This window comes from Gigantopelta aegis, chromosome 11, assembly GCF_016097555.1.
Source record: "Gigantopelta aegis isolate Gae_Host chromosome 11, Gae_host_genome, whole genome shotgun sequence".
NCBI classification, from domain to species: domain Eukaryota; kingdom Metazoa; phylum Mollusca; class Gastropoda; order Neomphalida; family Peltospiridae; genus Gigantopelta; species Gigantopelta aegis.
The window spans coordinates 18404388-18424077 of NC_054709.1; the positions used below are offsets into that span (position 1 = coordinate 18404388).

The window sequence follows — 19690 nt, forward strand, 5'->3', positions numbered from 1 at the left end:
ATTTCACGCAGAAAATTACACCATGACAGAAGATGGAGCATGTTAAGGACAAATGAAAATGAAATACGTGTACTTTTAACTATATTTGTTGCACTATAATAGTAATAAAAAGTGTCGTTTAGACGTAAATTTACGTTTACCTTGCAAAACTATGCGTACGATGTTTTGCGAAATTAGGTCCTGGTGTACATTAACTGCCAATATTTAACAGTTGTATGTTTGAAATGTCTACATACAACAAAATAACCTTTCGGTCATGTTTATTTGCTGCAAATGCCACTTTAACAGTTTCTTGTCCTAATATTTGTAATAGCTCAAGTTAATTTTTACTTCCTCATATAAACTTTTTTTGTACATACAAAATTGCTTGGCGGTAAAAAGACAGTTTGGGCTACTAACACTGACATTTTAAACAAGAAAATATTTTTAATATGTAATTTTAGTAATTGCTAATGCTAGGATCAGACTACCAACTGGCCAGCAGAAAGTTGGCCAACTCGATGGATGCATTGTAATATCCCCAATTCCCGACTTACGACAGGTTTGCTCAGATTAGCAACTAATACGTCAAGAATCGAGTTGTAAGAGCACTCAGACTAGCAACTAGACAGTCGTAGAAGTCATGACAACAGGAAGTTGACAAAGCCGATGATTAATTAGTTAATATGCTCTTGTGGTGTCATTAAAGAAAACAAATAAACAAACCTATACTGACATTTAAAACCAATGTTTTTTATTTAATATGTGATTTTAGTGATTGAAAATGCTACGTAATGCAGAATAGAATGTTGGCCAGTTCAACAGTTGCGTTGAAATATCCCCAACTACCTGATTCACAATGGGTGCGCTCAGATGACCAACTAATGGGTTATCCAATGAAAATTTACTTGTATGCACCATCCCACAGACAGGTAGTGCTCAGACTACCAACAAGACAGTCGTATATAAGTCGTGACAGCAGAAAGTTGGCCAATGTTCTGCTGACAGTTGGTAGCCTGAGCCTAGAATTAGTTGGAAACCTGTTGTAATGCCAGAAAACTTTGGTCAGTCTCTTTAAATGTTAAAAACAAATTAAATGGCAGACTACAACTTTAACATTCTGCTGTTAGGGCAGAACATAGCCCAGTGGTAAAGTGCTCGCTTGATGTACCGTCGGTTTGGGATTGATCCCTGTTGGTGGGCCTATTGGGCTATTTCTAGTTCCAGCCAGTGCACTACAACTAGTATATCAAAGGCCGTGGTATGTGCTATCCTGTCTGTGGGATGGTGCATATAAAAGATCCCTTGCTAAGTACTAATGGAAAAATGTGACGGGTTTCCTCTCTATGACTGTGTCAAAATGACCATATGTTTGACATCCAATAGCCGATGATTAATAGATCAATGTGCTCTAGTGGTGTCGTTAAACAAAACAAACTTTAAATGTTAAAACAAATCGAATGGCAGACTAAAACCGTAACCTTCTGCTACTGAACAATGAGCTTAGGAAGAAATGTGCCAATTTCTTTTTAATCCAGTTAGTATGTGTCCATGTACATGAGTGTATGAAATGTAGAATCTGACTGCATTGGATACATATTATGATGTGGAATGATGGGGAAATATGTGTATAAACATACCAAGTCCATCTGTTTTACACCTGTTTGCCTCGGAGTTATCTCCAGGTATTTATTCCAGCTCTTCAGCTCAGGAGGTGCAAATGTCAGATGTTAGTACTATTTGCCTTAGGGATATTTTCAGAATCATTTGCTCATCATTCTCTGTGATCAAATCATTTGAGTAAGCAATTACATGTAAGAGATTTGCGTCTATAACATAAATACTGAAATTATTTAGGCATAGTTTATATTTAGTCTACATTTATTTTTTATAAAATCATGAACGTTTGTAAAGTACTTGTAACAAATTTGGTTAAATTTATCCCATAAAAGTTTAAAATACATAAATGTTTATTGGAATACAGTAGTATTTCGAACAAAATAACAGAAATTTGTGAGGTTTTTTATTTTATTTATACTGCATGGTGCCAAAATATGATCAGTTTCTGTTTCATATTCAGCATAAATTACCCATGACTGGTATATCAAATGAAAATAGAAATGTTTTATTTAACGACGCACTCAACACATTTTATTTACGGTTATATGGCATCGGACATATGGTTAAGGACCACACAGATAATGAGAGAGGAAACCTGCTGTCGCCACTGCATGGGATACTCATTTCGAGTAGCAGCAAGGGATCTTTTATATGCAACATCCTGCAGACAGGATAGTACATACCACGGCCTTTGTTACACCAGTTGTGGAGCACTAGCTGGAACGAGAAATAGCCCAATGGGCCCACCGATGGGGATCGATCCCAGAACGACTGCGCATCAAGCGAGCGCTGTACCACTGAGCTATGTCCCGTCCCTGGTATATCAAATGACTTGGTCTGTGCTGTTCTGTCTGTGGTCAAGTACATATATAAAAGTAGGCCATAGGATTTCAAATTTCATGGGAAACACTTTTTCGGTTCCGTACCTTGTGATTATGGGAACCGATCGGAAACTGGTTTTAGGTTCCGCAGAATAGTCGTACTCGATATAATAATCATGGGAATCAACATTTTGGTTTCATGATTTTACCGACACGGTACTAGAAATAATCTATTCCGTGAAATCGAAAGGCTTGTAAAAGAAAGAAAGAAGAAAGAAAGAAAGAAATGTTTTATTTAATGATGCACTCAACACATTTTATTTACGGTTATATGGCGTCAGACATGTGATTAAGGACCACACAGATATTGAGGGAGGAAACCCGCTGTCGCCACTTTATGGGCTACTCTTTTCGATTAGCAGCAAGGGTTCTTTTATATACACCATCTCACAGACAGGGTAGTACATACCATGGCCTTTGATATACCAGTCGTGGTGCACTGGCTGGGACAAGAAGTAGCCCAATGGGTCCACCAACAGGGATCGATCCCAGACCGACCGCTCATTGAGTGAACGCTTTACCACTGGGCTACATCCCGCCCCTGGATGCGTGGAAGTCGATATTCTAAACAATAAAATCTAAGTAATATCTGATTTCAGTGATCAAAAACAACTCTAATAGGCTATTAGTGCAAAAAAAAAGCCCCACTGTTTAAAATTTAGGGTCTATCACTTTAAGTCTAGTCAGTCTGGGATCGATCCCCGTCGGTGGGCCCATTGGGCTATTTCTTGTTCCAGCCAGTGCACTACGACCAGACCTGTCAACCTTTAGTCAAGAGAAAGCAGGAGGTGTGTGTTGAAAAAGCAGGAGATTTTGTCAAAAAGCAGAAGATTTGTTAAATTCACACAATTTAACCCAAAATCGCAAGATTTAAAAAAAAACATTATTACAATAAGTTATATGAATACTATATAATGTCATATATACTTCTTAACCTTAGATCTTGGCATTAAAAAAAAAAAAAAAAAAATTATAATTTTTTTTTTTTTTTTTTTTTTTTTTTAAAGTTTAAATATTATTATGATTTAATACATATTTAAAAAAATATGTATATTTTATCCAAAAATGTTAAGAACATGAACAAGAAATAAAAAATTTAATTAGTACATTTACGGTATTACACTTACAGCCTTACAGGTTGCGTTACATTATCATTTGTGGTTAGTGTAAGTACCAAAAACAAATTTATATAAATCTTATAAATTAATATTCAGTTTTTACTATAATGAGGAACAGTGGCGTGGTACTTATTTAAAATCATTATAATGATGCAATAAATATTGTATTTTCATTAATCATAAGTAAATCCTCATTACGGACATCGTGTGAAATATACCGGAATTATACCCATTTCCGTGAGTAACTTTATGTCAATGTCAAACACAACATTTTTTAATTGTACAAAAATAATTTCTTGAAGAGTACCCTTATAACCAACATTTTACTGCACAAACATACAAAATTAACTGACACAAGTATGTTTATACAGCTAATTGGTCTTTTCGTTGTCTTGCTGTGACATGTGATTTTAACATGCATCATGTGTATCGCTGTCAACTCGGAGTCTGGCAGTTCAGATTCGTCATAGTTGCATTATGTATTCCAGTGGGAAGACATTTTACAATTCAGAGGTGTCATTAGAACTAAATTGGATAGTTTTTTGTTTGTTTTTATGCAACACTGAATGTCAATACACAGCCTGTTGAATTAGCGGCAACACGCTTCGTAGCCATTACGATGACAACAAACATTATAATAACACGTCATTTTATAAACTCCATGTGCTTTTTTAACAATATAAATAGGCTATCCCACAATTCTCACTTCGGCAAAGGTCAAACAGTCGGGACAATTCGGCCTGTTACATTCTCAGAAAACGAAAGTAGTCGACATTTTCCGAATGAGAAAAAAAAAGGTAGAGTTACTTCCCTTATGTTATTTTGACAAAAGAGGATCGATTTTTTTTTTATGCTTACAAAAATGTCATTTAAAAGGAGAAACTGTCTCCCGCACAGGGGAAAGGAGATTTGATCAAATACCGGGAGACTCCCGTGGAATCCGGGAGGGTTGACAGGTCTGACTACGACTGGCGTATCAAAGGCTGTGGTATGTACTACCCTGTCCGTGGGATGGTGCATATAAAAGATCCCTTGCTGCTAATTGAAAAGAGTAGCCCATGAAGTGGCAACAGCGGGTTTCCTCTCCCAATATCTGTGTGGACCTTAACCATATGTCCGACACCATATAACTGTAAATAAAATGTGTTGAGTGTATCGTTAAATAAAACATTTCCTTCCTGCCTTTAAGTCTATAATAGATATAGGATGTTCAAACTAACATTCCTTCTTTTGTTCAAGGACCTGAACATGTATGTTGAGTAATACAGTGAATCCTGTCTAAACCGGATCGTGCCGGGGACCTAATATTGATCCGATTTAGACAGCTAGGATCCCATGTTTAAAGGATAACGTTTTAGAATTTAGAAACTTTGGGACCATATAAAAACATGGCTGGTTTTGACAAGATTCCAGTTTGCTCAAATTCCAGTTTAGACAAGTTTCACTGTATGTTAGTTTCCATCTGCATGCACATCTGTAAATAGTTGTGACAACAGACAGTTCTCAGTTCAGTGTAATGCTCTGAGGGTTAATGCAAAGAGCAAAGGGATAGACTATATTTCTTCCACATCCGGCTGTCTACATCTTATGTCATGTGTTTCTCCTAGCCTGAAAAGTAATGAGATCCTGAATTTCATTTCCGTGTGTGTTTTTTTGTTTACCAATTAGACTATTTCTTGTTCCAGCCAATGCACCATGATTGGTATATCAAAGGATGTAGGGTGGGTTATCCTATCTATGGGATGGTGCATATAAAAGGTCCCTCGTTACTAATGGAACAATTTAGCAGGTTTCCTCTCTTAAAATTATGTCAAAATTACCAAATGTTTGACATCCAATAGCTGATGATTAATAAATCAATGTGCTCTAGTGGTGTTGGTAAACAAAACAAACTTTAACTCTTTTTAACCTGCCATTAAATCTTGTACTGGGCGAAAGACTGTAAAGGTACATGTTTTGGAACCCAGTACCCCAGTCGCAAATCAAATAGTTTAACCATAATGTCTATTGGATGTCAAACATTTGCTAATTTTAACATGTAGTCTTAGATAAAAAAAAAAAAAACACTACATTTTTCCATTAGTAGCAAGGGATCTTTTATATATAAAAACCATCCAGAAATAGCCAAATGGGCCCACTGACGGGGATTGATCCTAGGCTGACTGCGCATCAAGCGAGCACTTTACCCCACTTTGCCCTCTCATGACTCTCAATGTTAAAGTTGACATGTCTGCATGTCTGTAAAGAACACTGGATCTTCTAACACAGCAGTGAGTGGGTTAATAGAGCAAAGAGAAAAGCTATAGTTTCTCTCTTCCATTTGTTTACATCTTGATCTGTTTTTTGTGATGAGTAATACTCAGACCCTGGAGGGTTACAGGTGTGGCTGATACCTGCACACAAAGACAGAACTGATCCACAAGGGTACAGGTGTGAGATGGCATCTTGTGGAAGATTCAAATAGAATGGATGCAATTGTTTCTTCATCATCTGAAGTACCTGCACACTTGTAGATGTTGAATAGTGGGTGGTATCGGCTTTTAAAACAAATCTGCAATTCTGCCTTGAAGATTAAGCCAGTGGAATTCAAATAAAAGAGTTTGTTTAACAACACCTTACAACACTTTAAACTATGATTGTATTCCAGCCAGGGGTGGGTCATAGCCCAGTGGTAAAGCACTCGCTTGATGCGCGGTCGGTCTGGGATCGATCCCTATCGGTAGGTTCATCGGGCTATTTATCATCATAGCCGGTGCACCATGACTGGTATATAAAAGGCCGTGGTATATGCTATCCTGTCTGTGGGATGGTGCTACTAATGGAAAAATGTAGCGGGTTTCCTCTCTATGAATGTGTCAAAATGACCATATGTTTAACATCCAATAATTAATAAATCAATGTTCTCTAGTGATGTCGTTAAACAAAACAAACTTTATTCCAGCCAGTGCACCATGACTGGCATATAAAATGCTGTGATATGTTCTATCCTGTTTGTGGGATGGTGCATATAAAAAATCGCTTGCTTCTTTTAATGGAAAAATATAGTGAGTTTCTCCTCTAAGACTATATGTCAAAATTATCAAATGTTTGACATCAAATAGCCAATGATTAACAAATCAATGTGCTCTAGTGGTGGTGGTAAACAAAACATTATTTTTTTCATAAGAGAGGACCTATCAAGTTAGTAAACATGTTCCCGTTCCTTGACCTAGCAAGTTAGTAAACATGTTCCCGATCCTTGGTTCTTTTGTTCTTTGTATAACAACCAAAAACCTTGTCGGACCCATTGAATTTTATTCCCGTCTCAACCAGTACCCCACAACTAGTACTAATATATCAAAGACTATGGTATGCACTGTCTTGTCTGTGAAAAAAGTACAAATAAAAATCCCTTGCTGCTAATAGAAAATGTAAAGGGTTTCTTCTACGACTGTATCAGAATGACGAAATGTTCTACATATATATATCCAATGAGGCCAATAATCAATGTGCCAATGAGGCCAATAATCAATGTGCTCTAGTGGTGTGTTGAACAAAACTAACTTTGACCTTGCTATTAAATTAAAAAATGTAGCAAGACTTTCTCTGAAAACTATGAGTCAGAATTACCAAATGTTTGACATCCAGTACCCGATGATTAATAAATCAATGTGCTCTAGTGGTGTCATTAAACAAATCTTTAACATTCTACTAATGGAAAAATGTAGGAATTTTGTCTGAAGATGGTTAGTCAAAAGTACCAAATGTTTGACATCCAATAGCTGATAATAAATTAATCAATGTACTCTAGTGGTGTTGTTAAACAAAATGATTTTTAACATTCTACTAATGGAAAAATGTAGCACGTTTTCTCTGAAGACTTTGTAGCCCAGTGGTACAGCGCTCGCTTGATACGCGGTCGGTGTGGTATCGATCCCCGTCGGTGGGCCCATTGGGCTATTTCTCATTCCAGCCAGTGCACCACAACTGGTATATCAAAGGCTGTGGTATGTACTAGCCTGTCTGTGGGATGGTGCATATAAAAGATTCCTTGCTGCTAATTGAAAAGAGTAGTCCATGAAGTTGCGACAGCGGGTTTCCTCTCTCAATATCTGTGTGGTCCTTAACCATATGTCTAACGCCATATAACTGTAAATAAAATGTGTTGAGTGCGTTGTTAAATAAAACATTTCTTTCAAATTCTTTCTTTGTATTAGAATTACAATCAGTGTTATCCAGTGGTGATATTAAACAAAAGAAAACCACAAGTCTGGTGGTTTAACTACCATACTACTCACTGCAGAGACCAATCATTCCTGTTCGCCCAGAGAGCAATCATTCCTTTTCGCCATCTTTGAAGTTGGTATGGCTGCTAATGGAAAATGATTGACTGTTGTGTCTCCACCGACTCCAAATACACTGCTGTTATCAAAGTAAAGAGCAATTTCTCTTCACCAGCCTTCCCCCATAGTCTTTACTTGTTGATGTAAAAACGTCATCTCTCCGAGCTTTCATCTGTTTGTCAACTGCAGGCCATTGGGATCTCTTTAATCTGTCACTTTTAGACAGGTCGTTGTTCATTAATTTGCCAGCTTGCCAATGATCTAAAGCCAGGAAGTGTTGAAAACCACAGAGCATGCACAGGGCAATGTTTGTAAAGATAATGCCCGCTATAATATTAAGTGGAAGAGTCTTGAAGGAGAAATAAAAACAAGAAATCGGAGGCCCAATTCAGTAAACTCTCGCAACTTTGGGATCTCGCAGTGCAGTGCTAAGAGACTTGCAAAGAGGATGCTTTGTTGTCTATAGCAGAGCCTAAGAGATCTTTGTGAATTAGGCCCCTGTTTATTAAAACTGTATTTTAGTTCTAGACAGAGTCCAAGTAGCAACATGCACTTAATTCTTACTGTTTATAAGTGATTGTAAAAATAATGTTGATTTTATATTAAAACCACAGACCATGCACCGGGCAGTGTATGTAAAGATAATGTTGGCTATATAATATTAAGTGGAAGAGTTATGAAGGAAAAATAAAAACAAGAAATTCTGTTTATTAAAATTGTATTTTAGTTCTAGACAGAGTCCAAGTAGCAACTTGCATTTAATTCTCACTGTTTATAAGTTTTTATAAAGATAATGTTTGGCTATATATTAAATGGCATAGTCTTGAATGAAAAATAAAAAACAAGAAATTTGTTGTTAAAACTGTATGTTTGTTCTAGAAAAAGTCCAAGTAGCAACATGCACGTTTTTCACCATTTATAAGTTTTTATAAAGATAATGTTGGCTGTGTATTAATTGGCAGAATCTTTTATAAGAAATGAAAACAAATTTGTTATTAAAACCAGGGCTTCTAGATGATGGTAGCCCCACTCCCATGGCTAGTGATATTCAGTGTTGGGCTAGTAAATAGCTATCATTACCATGCCTGATGGCTAGTGAAAAAAGAAGTCAAATGTTGCAGTTATGTCGATTTTGTAAATATGAATATCCTACCCCCATCCCCCAATCTTGGTGTTTTTAAGCTCTATCTCCCACTTTAGGTGACATTATTACTATTAGTAAAATTGTATTGACTTAAAAGTAAAGTAAGGCTAGTGAATTTTTAATTATGGCTAGTAAATATTCAAAATCACTGATCCCATGGCAAGTGGATTTTATAAAAATTCTAGAAGCGCAGTTAAAACTATATTTTTGGTTAATTCTCAAGTTTATAAGTGTTTTAAAAAAAAAAAAAGTTTGTTTTGTTTAACGACACCACTGGAGCATATTGATTAATGAGAGAGAAGAGGATGTAGTGGTCTTACACCTACCCATTGAGTCGTTAAAACTCGCTCTGGGTTGGAACCAGTACCGGGCTGCAAACCCAGTACCTATCAGCTTTTTAAGTCCTATGGCTTATAACCAGGACACCACCGGGGCCGTTAACTTGTTAACTTGCTTCCACTGTAGCCACTTACCTGTAGCCTGAATTCCAGACGTCATGTGTGGAACACATTCTGTGGACATATGACGCAAGAGACATCATCGCTGTTTATCCTGGCACATACATTGTAGCTGATAATTAGCCACATGGCATGAAGGTGTCACCTTAGTATAACGACTCCATGGGACATTTGCTTTGATGTATGTAGAGAATATGTAGATAGCTCATTTTTAGTTAGTATCAAGGTGTTGTCTGCTTGCACTTTTCCTGGGACACTTGCTTCAATGTCTGTAGAGGTTGCATAGACGGCTCATATTCAGTTAACATCAAGGTGTCATCTGCTTGCACTTTCCCACAGACTGTGCAGTCATGTAAGACTAGCAATGACTGGAATGGGATAAAAGCCAGATGATTTACGTCAGACCGTGTCGGTTAAGGGGATCCATCACTCCTCTTAGACTAGTACGACTAGTACGATGAGGGTAATCGTAAACTCTTCATGGCATGTGAATTGGAAGAAACAAAAAACATTGGAGTAAAACCTTTCAAAACTGGACACCCATGGGACAGAAACACACACACTGCCCCCCCCACCCCCCCCACCCCCCAAAAAAAGAAAGAAAGAAAAAAAGTATGGTTTTAAATGTCATCATGGTTTTGAGGATATTTTAATACTAATATTTAAATATCTTCTCACGGGACCAAATAAAAAGTCTGGTTTTAAGGGGCATCATTGTTTTGAGGTTATTTTCTATACTAATATTTAAACATCTTCCCACGGGACCAAATAAAAAGACTGGTTTCAAGGAAGGTATTTTTTAGCCCTTCCTGGTGTTTGAATAGAAAAAAAACCCCTTAATATAGTGAAACCCCTCAAAACGTCTGGTTTTAAGGGGTATCTAGTTTAGAGAGGTTATTTTCTATACTGATATTTAAAAAGAGACCAGAAAAAATGTCTGGTTTTCAGATAAATCTGGTTTACTGAGTGACCACTGTACAGAAAACAAAGATTAAGTATCAGTGCTCAATATGATAATATCTTTAATTTAATACTAGGCTCAAACTACCAACTGCCAGCAGAAAGGTGGCAAATTGTCTGCTGTCACGACTTCTACGACTGTCCATTTGCTAGTCTGAGCACTCTTACAACTCGATTCTCGTCGTATAACTCATTAGTTGTTAATCTAAGCGCACCTGTCGTACGTCTGGAGTTGGGGAAATTACCACATAACTGTCGAGTTGGCCAACTTTCTGCTGACACTTGACAGTCTGAACCTAGTTAGGGGAACAGTTTGTTTCACAGCATGGTCTATTTACATAGATTTCTGAGTTTAAAGACACACACAAGTTAAATATGTATCTATGTATATTTTTCTTTCTGTTTTCAGAAAGGTGATAACATTAAGAAATTCAGGGAAGATGTAAGTACTTGTATTGTTCATATATTTAAATTGGTATGTTTTATAAGTATTAATATTTAGGAATAATTTGGAATTTATGAAAAGTATATATAATTAGAGTAAACCTATTAAAGGGACAAACTCTAGTTTTTAAACACTAAGGCATATTTTTCACCTAGACCCTAGTTTCAATCTGTAAAAATGGACACTAAGTTTGGTTAATTTACAAACCAAATTTGAATACAACAGAGTGAAACAAGAATCTGTGACGTTGAAATAACCTTAAAAATAGACTAAAACGCAACTCCATAACTGTTACTTCTCGGACGCACTTGCGTTTTTAAAAATATGAAAAATGCATTTTGTGGTATTAGAAACACCAGGATGACCAGAAACACTTTGGTTGTATGGAAATGTATAATCTAAACAATAAAATATAAGTAATGTTTGATTTCAGTGATCATAATGAAAGATATGCCTTTGTGTTTAAAAACTAGGGTCTGTCCCTTTAAGATATTTCAGATGCAAGTTACAATATACACGTATATATGGGGGCACTTGTATTTGGATCTTTAATTTTAATTATGCTTTTATAGTCAAAAATCTATTTCATTTTGTACAGGTATCTGTTATACATACATGTAGTCTTAAGTTTTTAAATTAATATATATAAATACTTCTATTAAAACATTCTTTAAATATTGTTTTTAAAGTTTAATTTTTAGAAATATTATTTATCATTAAAACTTCAAATTTTATATTTGTATTTGTAATTATTGTCATATTACTAATTACATATTACTAAAATAATTTGCTTTTATAATGTTTTTTGCTTCTTCTTCTTCTTTATTTTCTACCAATGTTGAGTAAAGGTTTTTGTTTTGTTTTGTTTTTGACCAAGAGTAAAAGTAGTTTCCCGTTTGGTTTTCAGAGCGGAGCTAAAATAAATATTTCTGATGGCTCATGTCCGGAACGGATTGTCACAACAACTGGCTCAATAGATAATATTCACAAAGCGTTCACAATGATATGTAATAAATTTGAAGAGGTGAGTTTTATGTTATATTATAGGTCTAGCTCTCTGCTTATAAAACATTTAAATTCTGTAATAGCTAGGGGTGCTCATTGATCTAGGATCGATCCCCGTTAGTGGCCCATTGGGCTATTTCTCATTCCAGTGTACCATGACAGGTATATCAAAGGCCACGGTGTGTGCTATCCTGTCTGTGGTAGCGTGCATATGAAATATCCCTTGCTTCTAATTGAAAAATCATAGTGGGTTTTCTCTGTCTGAATTATCAAATATCTGACATCCAGTAGCTGATGACTAATAAATCTATATGCTCTAGTGGTGTTGTTAAACATAAGTGTACGAGACAGGGTAGCAGGTGGGGGAGGGGGCCAAGTGCCGAAAAAAACCCTCAAATTCGGGCAAAACCGATAAATATTTGGGCAAAATGAGCTGGCTTGAAATCTTTTCACCATATTTTCATAATTCTACCTATGGCAAGGGCGTAGCCAGAATATTTTTAGCATTATGCATGCTGAAGACGTGCCCGAGTGGGGGTATTCGGGGGACCTTCTCTCTCCCCCCCCCCCCCCCCCCCATGAACATTTTGAAACTCTGGACGCCTGTAGATGCATTCTGAGCCTTTTCTGAGGCTTTTTTTTTCTATCTTTTTTCCAGTCAATTTTAAGAGGATATTTTACAAAACAAATTACAGACAGCCTCGACCTATTCCCGGATGTTTTTGCATTACGCACATGCATACTGTGTGTAATGGGTGCTACACCTTTGTACGGTATTAGTTGTATTTGTTTGCAACCCTATATAGCTGTTTGGTAGTAAAAATAAGACTGCCCCACACACCTCCTCCAAAAATGGGAGCCAGTATGCCTATGCCAACAGCTGATGATAAATAAATCTATATGCTCTAGTGATGTCGTTAAACATAACAAAACACTGGTGTAGGAAGCGGGGTGGGGGGTGGAGGGGGGGGGGCATGTGTCTCCCTACTTTGTATTCAGCAGCGATCGTTTTTGTATATTTATACATGTATTTATATATATATGTGTGTGTGTGTGTGCCCCCCTCCCCTCTTTTGGGCACGTTCGTACGCCTATACAGAACTTTAAAACTTTTGCTTTCTGTTTTGCAGGATCTTCAGAATACGCCCACTGTGCCTAAGCCGCCTGTCACATTACGCCTAGTCGTACCTGCGAGTCAGTGCGGATCACTCATCGGGAAAGGAGGCTGCAAGATTAAAGAAATCAGAGAAGTAAGCTTTGGCCGTGGTTAACAAAACGGTGTTTAACAAAACAGTGATATAAAAGATCCCTTGCTACTAATTGAAAAATGTAGTGGGTTTCCTTTCTAACACTATATGTCAAAATGACCAAATATTTGACATCCAATAGCCGATGATTAATAAAACAATGTGCTCTAACAGTTGGTTTCATTGTAATCTTAATTGAGTATTAGGGATGGAACATAGGCCCGTAAGAACTGGGGGAGGGGGCTAGTGGGCTGTGTCCCCCACTTGAGGATGAAAACATACTTTTTGGGGGGTCATAATCTGTATAAATAAAGATAAAAATCTGGATTGTACTCTCACTAGAGTGTGTGCAATCCCTCATTAGAGATTGTGCCTCCTACTCCAGATAACATTCCTATGGGCCTGTGTAGTCCAGTAGTAAGGCGCTCGCCTGATGTGTGTGCAGTCTAGGATCAGTTCCTGCTGGTGGTCCTATTGGGCTATTTCTTGCTTTAGCCAGTAGTCCACAACTGGTGTAGCAAAGACCATAGTATGTGCCATCCTGTCTGTGGGATGGTGCATATAAAAAGATCCCTTGCTACTAATGGAAAATATTATCCCATGGGATGGTGGCAGTGGGTATTCTTGATCATTATCTGTGAGGTAATTTATTATTTGTGTGATGCCGTATTACCATAATAAAATGTGCTGAATGTGTCGTTAAATAAAGTATTTCTTTCTTCCTTGATTGAGTTTTAAAAACAATGAGCATTTGTAATTAAGCAGGGCTGAAATTAGCTCAATCGGTTGAGTGCTTGCCTGAGGTGCTTGCATCGCAGGATCGAACCACCTCAGTAGATCCATCAGCCGATTGGTTTTTTTCTCGTTCCAACCAGTGCACCACAACTGGTCAAAGGCAGTGGTACGTGCTTTTCTGTCTGTGTTGGAAAGTGAATATAAAAGATCCCTTGCTGCATTATGAAAAATATAGTGGATTTCCTCTGATGACTATGTGTCAGAATTACCAAATGTTTGACAATCAATAGCCAATGATTACTAAATCAATCTGCTCTAGTGGTGTCATTAAACAAAACAAACAAACTTGTAATCAAGTAGATCTAATCTAATTACTAACTGTGATTCTAATTTGTGTTTCTTTTGGTATTCAGTGTATTAAAGGGACATATCCTAGTTTTTTAACGCTGTGGCATATTTGTTACTATTAGAGCCGTTTTTGATAACTGAAATCGGACATTATTTAGATTTTATTGTTTAGATTATCCATTTCCATACATTCAAAGTGTTTTTGGTCACTTTGGTGTTTTTAATATCACAAAATGCATTTCTCATATTTTAAAAACGCATGCGCGTCTGAGAAGTAACAGTTATGGAGTCGAGTTTTAGTCTATTTTTAGAGGGTATTTTTACCGTTACAAAGTCACAGACTCATGTTTCACTCAATTATAATTTTATCCAAATGTGTTACAGGTTTGTAGATTAACTAAACTTAGTGTTAATTTTCACGAGTTGAAACTGGGGTTTGTCCCTTTAAGGTATTTTGTGGTATTAACCAGAAACACTTCAGTTGCAAAGATATGGACAATCTGAAGAACACATTCTGAGTAATGTTTTATTTCAGCTATCATAAATGGCTCTGATAGTGAAAAATCTGTTGTAGAGTTTAAAAACTATAGTTCGTCCCAGAGGAATTCACTACAAATTATTTATTTCTGAGCCAATTGTTTTGTAACTTGCACACAAATGTTTTTAATTTTTTTGTTATTTCCTAAAGATTTTACTTTCTTTTTACTTCAAACTAAACTGAAATTATTTACAAAAAACATTTGTGTAGGAGGATGGGATGGACTATACATGTAGTTACTATTAGTAGTAAATTCCCTAGTTTGAAAAAAAGTCATTCACTGTGGGATGAACTATAGATTCTGTCACTTTAAAAACAAAAAAACAAAAAAAAAAAACAGAAAAGAAAACCCACCCGCATATTAGCTTTATCACCCTGTAGCATAACTGGATATGGGAAAAACTACTGAATATGAGTAAAATGTTCCTGAACAAATTAAAAGCTGATAAAGACTTATGAGTACATGCAATATACATGGAAACCTGATGTCATTCTAAAACAAAAATGCTATGACACTGTCTTTGATAACAGGCTTTGGTGGTGTTGTGGTTAGGCCATCGGTCTACAGGCTGGTAGGTACTGGGTTCGGATACCAGTCGAGGCATGGGATTTTTAATCCAGATACCAACTCCAAACCCTGAGTGAGTGCTCCGCAAGGCTCAATGGGTAGGTGTAAACCACTTGCACCAACCAGTGATCCATAACTGGTTCAACAAAGGCCATGGTTTGTGCTATCCTGCCTGTGGGAAGCGCAAATAAAAGATCCCTTGCTGCTAATCGGAAAAAGTAGCCCATGAAGTGGCGACAGCGGGTTTCCTCTCAAAATCTGTGTGGTCCTTAACCATATGTCTGACGCCATATAACCGTAAATAAAATGTGTTGAGTGCGTCGTTAAATAAAGCCTTTCTTTCTTTCTGTCGTTGATAAATTATTTGTCATATTTAATTTTTAAAATAATCTAAAAAATTTGTCATATAGTGTAAAAGGTTTGAGAAACACTCACACATTGGGAGTTTCCCTAAGAGTACACCAAGCTGGTGTGAATTGAACCCACGCGTGTTGAAGTAATCTGTCAAGTAGTCTATTTTATCAGCTGCAACACATCTGCACAGGCTAATTGTGCAGTAAAATTTCCACATTGCATTTTAGATTATATTACATATTGATTGCAACATGTTATTGTTGAGGTTTTTTGGAGGGTTGGGCCTGTGAAATATTATAAATATTTTTTATAGGTTTTCTGGTTTCATTTTCTTCTTTTTTCGGGGTGTACAGTAAAATATTATAACCATTTTTAAAATCTTTTTTCTTTTTCTCTTCAGGGATTTTGGGGGTTACATTCTAAAATGTTGTTATTTTTTGTTTATTGTGAATTAAAGGCATACTGTCACAGATTTAAGGTCCTTATTCTCTAAAAATAAAATAATAAATAAAAATTACATTAATTGTTGGAAACCAAATCTCGCTATCGCATCACCTCAATGGAACCATGATGAAGTGAAATCCATGTCATCCCTCTCAGCAATTTTAGTTTTTGAATTATGGACTATTGCCATAATTCAATTATTTTTACAAAATGTCATTAATAAATGGAGTATTGTGGTTATGAAGATGGTTGAATAAAGTACATTTAGGGACAAATCAAATTATTGTTGTTCAGGTAATACTTTGTTAGACTATTAAATAGGTCAGTGGTCTGTGACAATATGCCTTTAAAGATGGACAAGTAATTATAATTCTGCCAATAAAAATAAGATTTCAGGCCAAAACCTTCAGCATACACTTGCATAGGAAGTGCTGGGTGGGGCAAAACTAGTGTTTTGTTAAATATCTATATTTTCGTTCACTTTCTAAAAATATAGGTCATAAGCCCGTCTCGACTCGAGTATTTCAGACCAGATTTTCAATAAACATACTCTTTAAATCATTTGTTTAAGTACAGTAAATACAAATAACTTTTAGTTTTGTGATAACGATACAAAACGTGTATATTTATTTATGAATTAGAGTTTAGAAACGCTTTTTGAATGTTACAGAAGAATGACGTCATGTATCTCGTATGACGGCAAATGCTAGGTTGATGATACTTGACTTCCATACACAAAAAAAAGGAATAAATAATGATTTTTCGACTATTCCTGTAGGATTGCAGGATAAAAGAAATAACTGGTTACTGTCTTAAAATAACGGCTTTATCCTGCTCAGGTCGAATGGCGAATGCAGCTTGTTAGAGCGTCACTGTATTCGCCATTCTAACCTTCGTAGAATAAAGCCAATATCTTAAGACAGTAACCAGTTATTCCCTATATATATTATAAGTTGTAGAAGCATCACGAGGGGTATATGGTTTTTTATGTACCCTCTGTGTGTTCTTTTAAAAGAGCACACAGAGGGTACATCAAAAGCCATATACCCCGAGAGATGCTTCTACAACGAATTTATCTTGCCGACATGTTAAACCATATAGCCAAATAATCAAAATAATGCCAGACAATAATTGTTAACTATTTATTAACGGAGCCATACCACACGGATGCGAATGAAATCACTTGCCAGTGACGAAAAATAGTTCCATCGATAAACGAGTTTTGAACTTCAAATGTTTGTAATACGAAATTGTCTGAAACGGATATTAATAAAAAACAAAACAAAAAAAACACTCTTTTTTTTATCAGAAATGTATGTAGTAAAAAAAATATTGCTTTAGCATTAACTGGGGTGGCTGGAAACTGTTGGAAATTACAGATGGGGTATAAGAGAATTTGGCTCCGCCCACAGGGGTATAAAGGATTTGTCCAACGGCAAACAACCAATGAGATTAAAGAATTTTACATGAAGGCGAGATAAGTATTTATATATGTATATGTGTGTGTGTGCCCCCCCCTCCCCCACTTTTTGGCATCTTCCATACCCATGACAGATGAAAAAAAAGGAGATAAATTTGCATTTGAAAAGCATGTTTCTTTATCATTTATGTTTAACTATATTTATTTCTCAAATGTACAATAATATTATTTCATAAATAAAAACATCAAAATTTTAAATCCCAAATATACTTTGAATTAACAATAGACTACCCCCAAAGCCCATTCCCCATCCCCATCCCCATCCCCATCCCCATCCCCATCCCCATCCCCATCCCCATCCTCATCCCCATCCTCATCCCCAGCCCCATCCTCCACCCCCTTCCAGGTAGTGAGACTATACCAAGCTGCTTCCTGGTATCTTGTATAAAATGTCTTCTGCTTTCAAAGGGGCGACACATAGCCCAGTGGTAAAGCGCTCGCCTGATGCACTGTCGGTCTAGGATCGATCGCTGTTGGGCTATTTCTCATTCCAGCCAGTGCATCTTGATTGGCATATCAAAGGTCATGGTATGTGATATCCCGTTAGATATGGGATAGTGCATATAAAAGATTGCATGCTACTAATGGGAAAATGTAGCGGTTTTCCTCTCTAGGACTATATATCAGAATAACCAAATGTTAGACATCCAATAGCTGATGATTAACAAATCAATGTGCTCTAGTGGTGTCATTAAACAAAACAAATTTTAACTTTTAAAATGTAATATTGACCCTTTTACCACTGAATCTAGCTCAGAGGCTAGAGTGCTTGCCCAAGGTGCTGGGGTCACATGTTTGAATCCTCTCAGTGAACATAATATTCTGTTAGTTTTTTTCCCTGTCCCAGCCAGTGCTCTGTGTGTGATATATCAAAGGTCATGATTTGTGATATCCTGTTTGTGAGAAAGTGCTTATAAAAGATCCTTTACAGCTGATGTCAATATATAGCACACTTGGGTTTCCTCTTAGATTACATGTCAGAATGACCAAATGTTTGACATACAATAACAGATGATTCTTTGCAATGTGCTCTACTGGTATCATTAAACAAAACAAGCTTTAACTTGTTACCCAAGAACCAACTTCTCTGTGAAAAGTAAAATACGCAGAAGAAAACAAAGAAAATAATCTTTAATTACGACGACTCGATGACATAGCTAGAATTAAGCATGCTCTTGTGTGATCATTGAAAATGTCAACAGGCATGTCACCCCATGGCCATATATATATTTTGTTTTTGACTTGCTAGGAAACTTTGTCTCTCTTTTCCCTAGGGCCAGGAGTAACAAGTGTTTCTATTGGCTATTTTTTTCTCCTGGTTCCAAGCTGTGTTCCCCAATAAGCTGGATTTAGTTTCCCACTTGTGCTGGCTCTGCATATATTCTTGGCATTTGTACTGTTTTTCATTCACTCGTTGCGTAATGCCCCCATTTTTTTTTCACCTTCTCTCTTTCCGTAGCGTCAACATCTTTAAGATCAAGATTGTTGAGTTACTAAGAGAAAAAACAAATTGGGAGAGTTTGCGAACTCTGCCTTATGTCAAAGAGTGCAAAAAGGGAGGTTACAGAATTAAGCATGCTGAGGCAAGGTAATTTTTATACGCCTTTCTATGATGGGTTGTATTATGGTATGGCATTATCCGTCTGCCCATCCGTCCATTCGTCTGTATGTCCATCCATCTGTTAACGTTTTCTTGTCAGGACCATATCTTGCATACAGATGCATACAGGACCATCAAGCCTCACATGCAGGAACAACTTGGGATGGTGGTGTATTGCATACTATTACTAGGTCACTGTGACCTACATTGCATGGCCTACTACACGTAACAGTAGTTCTTTGTCTGGACCATATCTTGCATACAGATGCCTACAGGACCATCAAGCCTCATATGTAAGAACAACTTGGGATGATAGTGTGTCGCGTGCTATTAATTACTAGGTCACTGTGACTTACTTTTCACTGTCTACCGCACATAACAGTAAATCCTTGTGTGGACCATATCTTGCATACACATGCATACAGAACCATTCTAATAAAGAAT

General features: G+C 36.7%; 1 protein-coding gene across 1 annotated transcript in view; it reads left to right on the forward strand.

The window, feature by feature from the left end:
• Positions 1-19690, forward strand: part of LOC121385067 (poly(rC)-binding protein 2-like) — a 333206-nt gene that overhangs the window by 278677 nt on the left and 34839 nt on the right. Inside the window, exons 7-9 of the mRNA XM_041515603.1 lie at positions 10892-10924; positions 11835-11951; positions 13063-13182. Coding sequence (XP_041371537.1) covers positions 10892-10924; positions 11835-11951; positions 13063-13182 — 270 coding nt within the window. The remainder of the gene's footprint in view (positions 1-10891; positions 10925-11834; positions 11952-13062; positions 13183-19690) is intronic.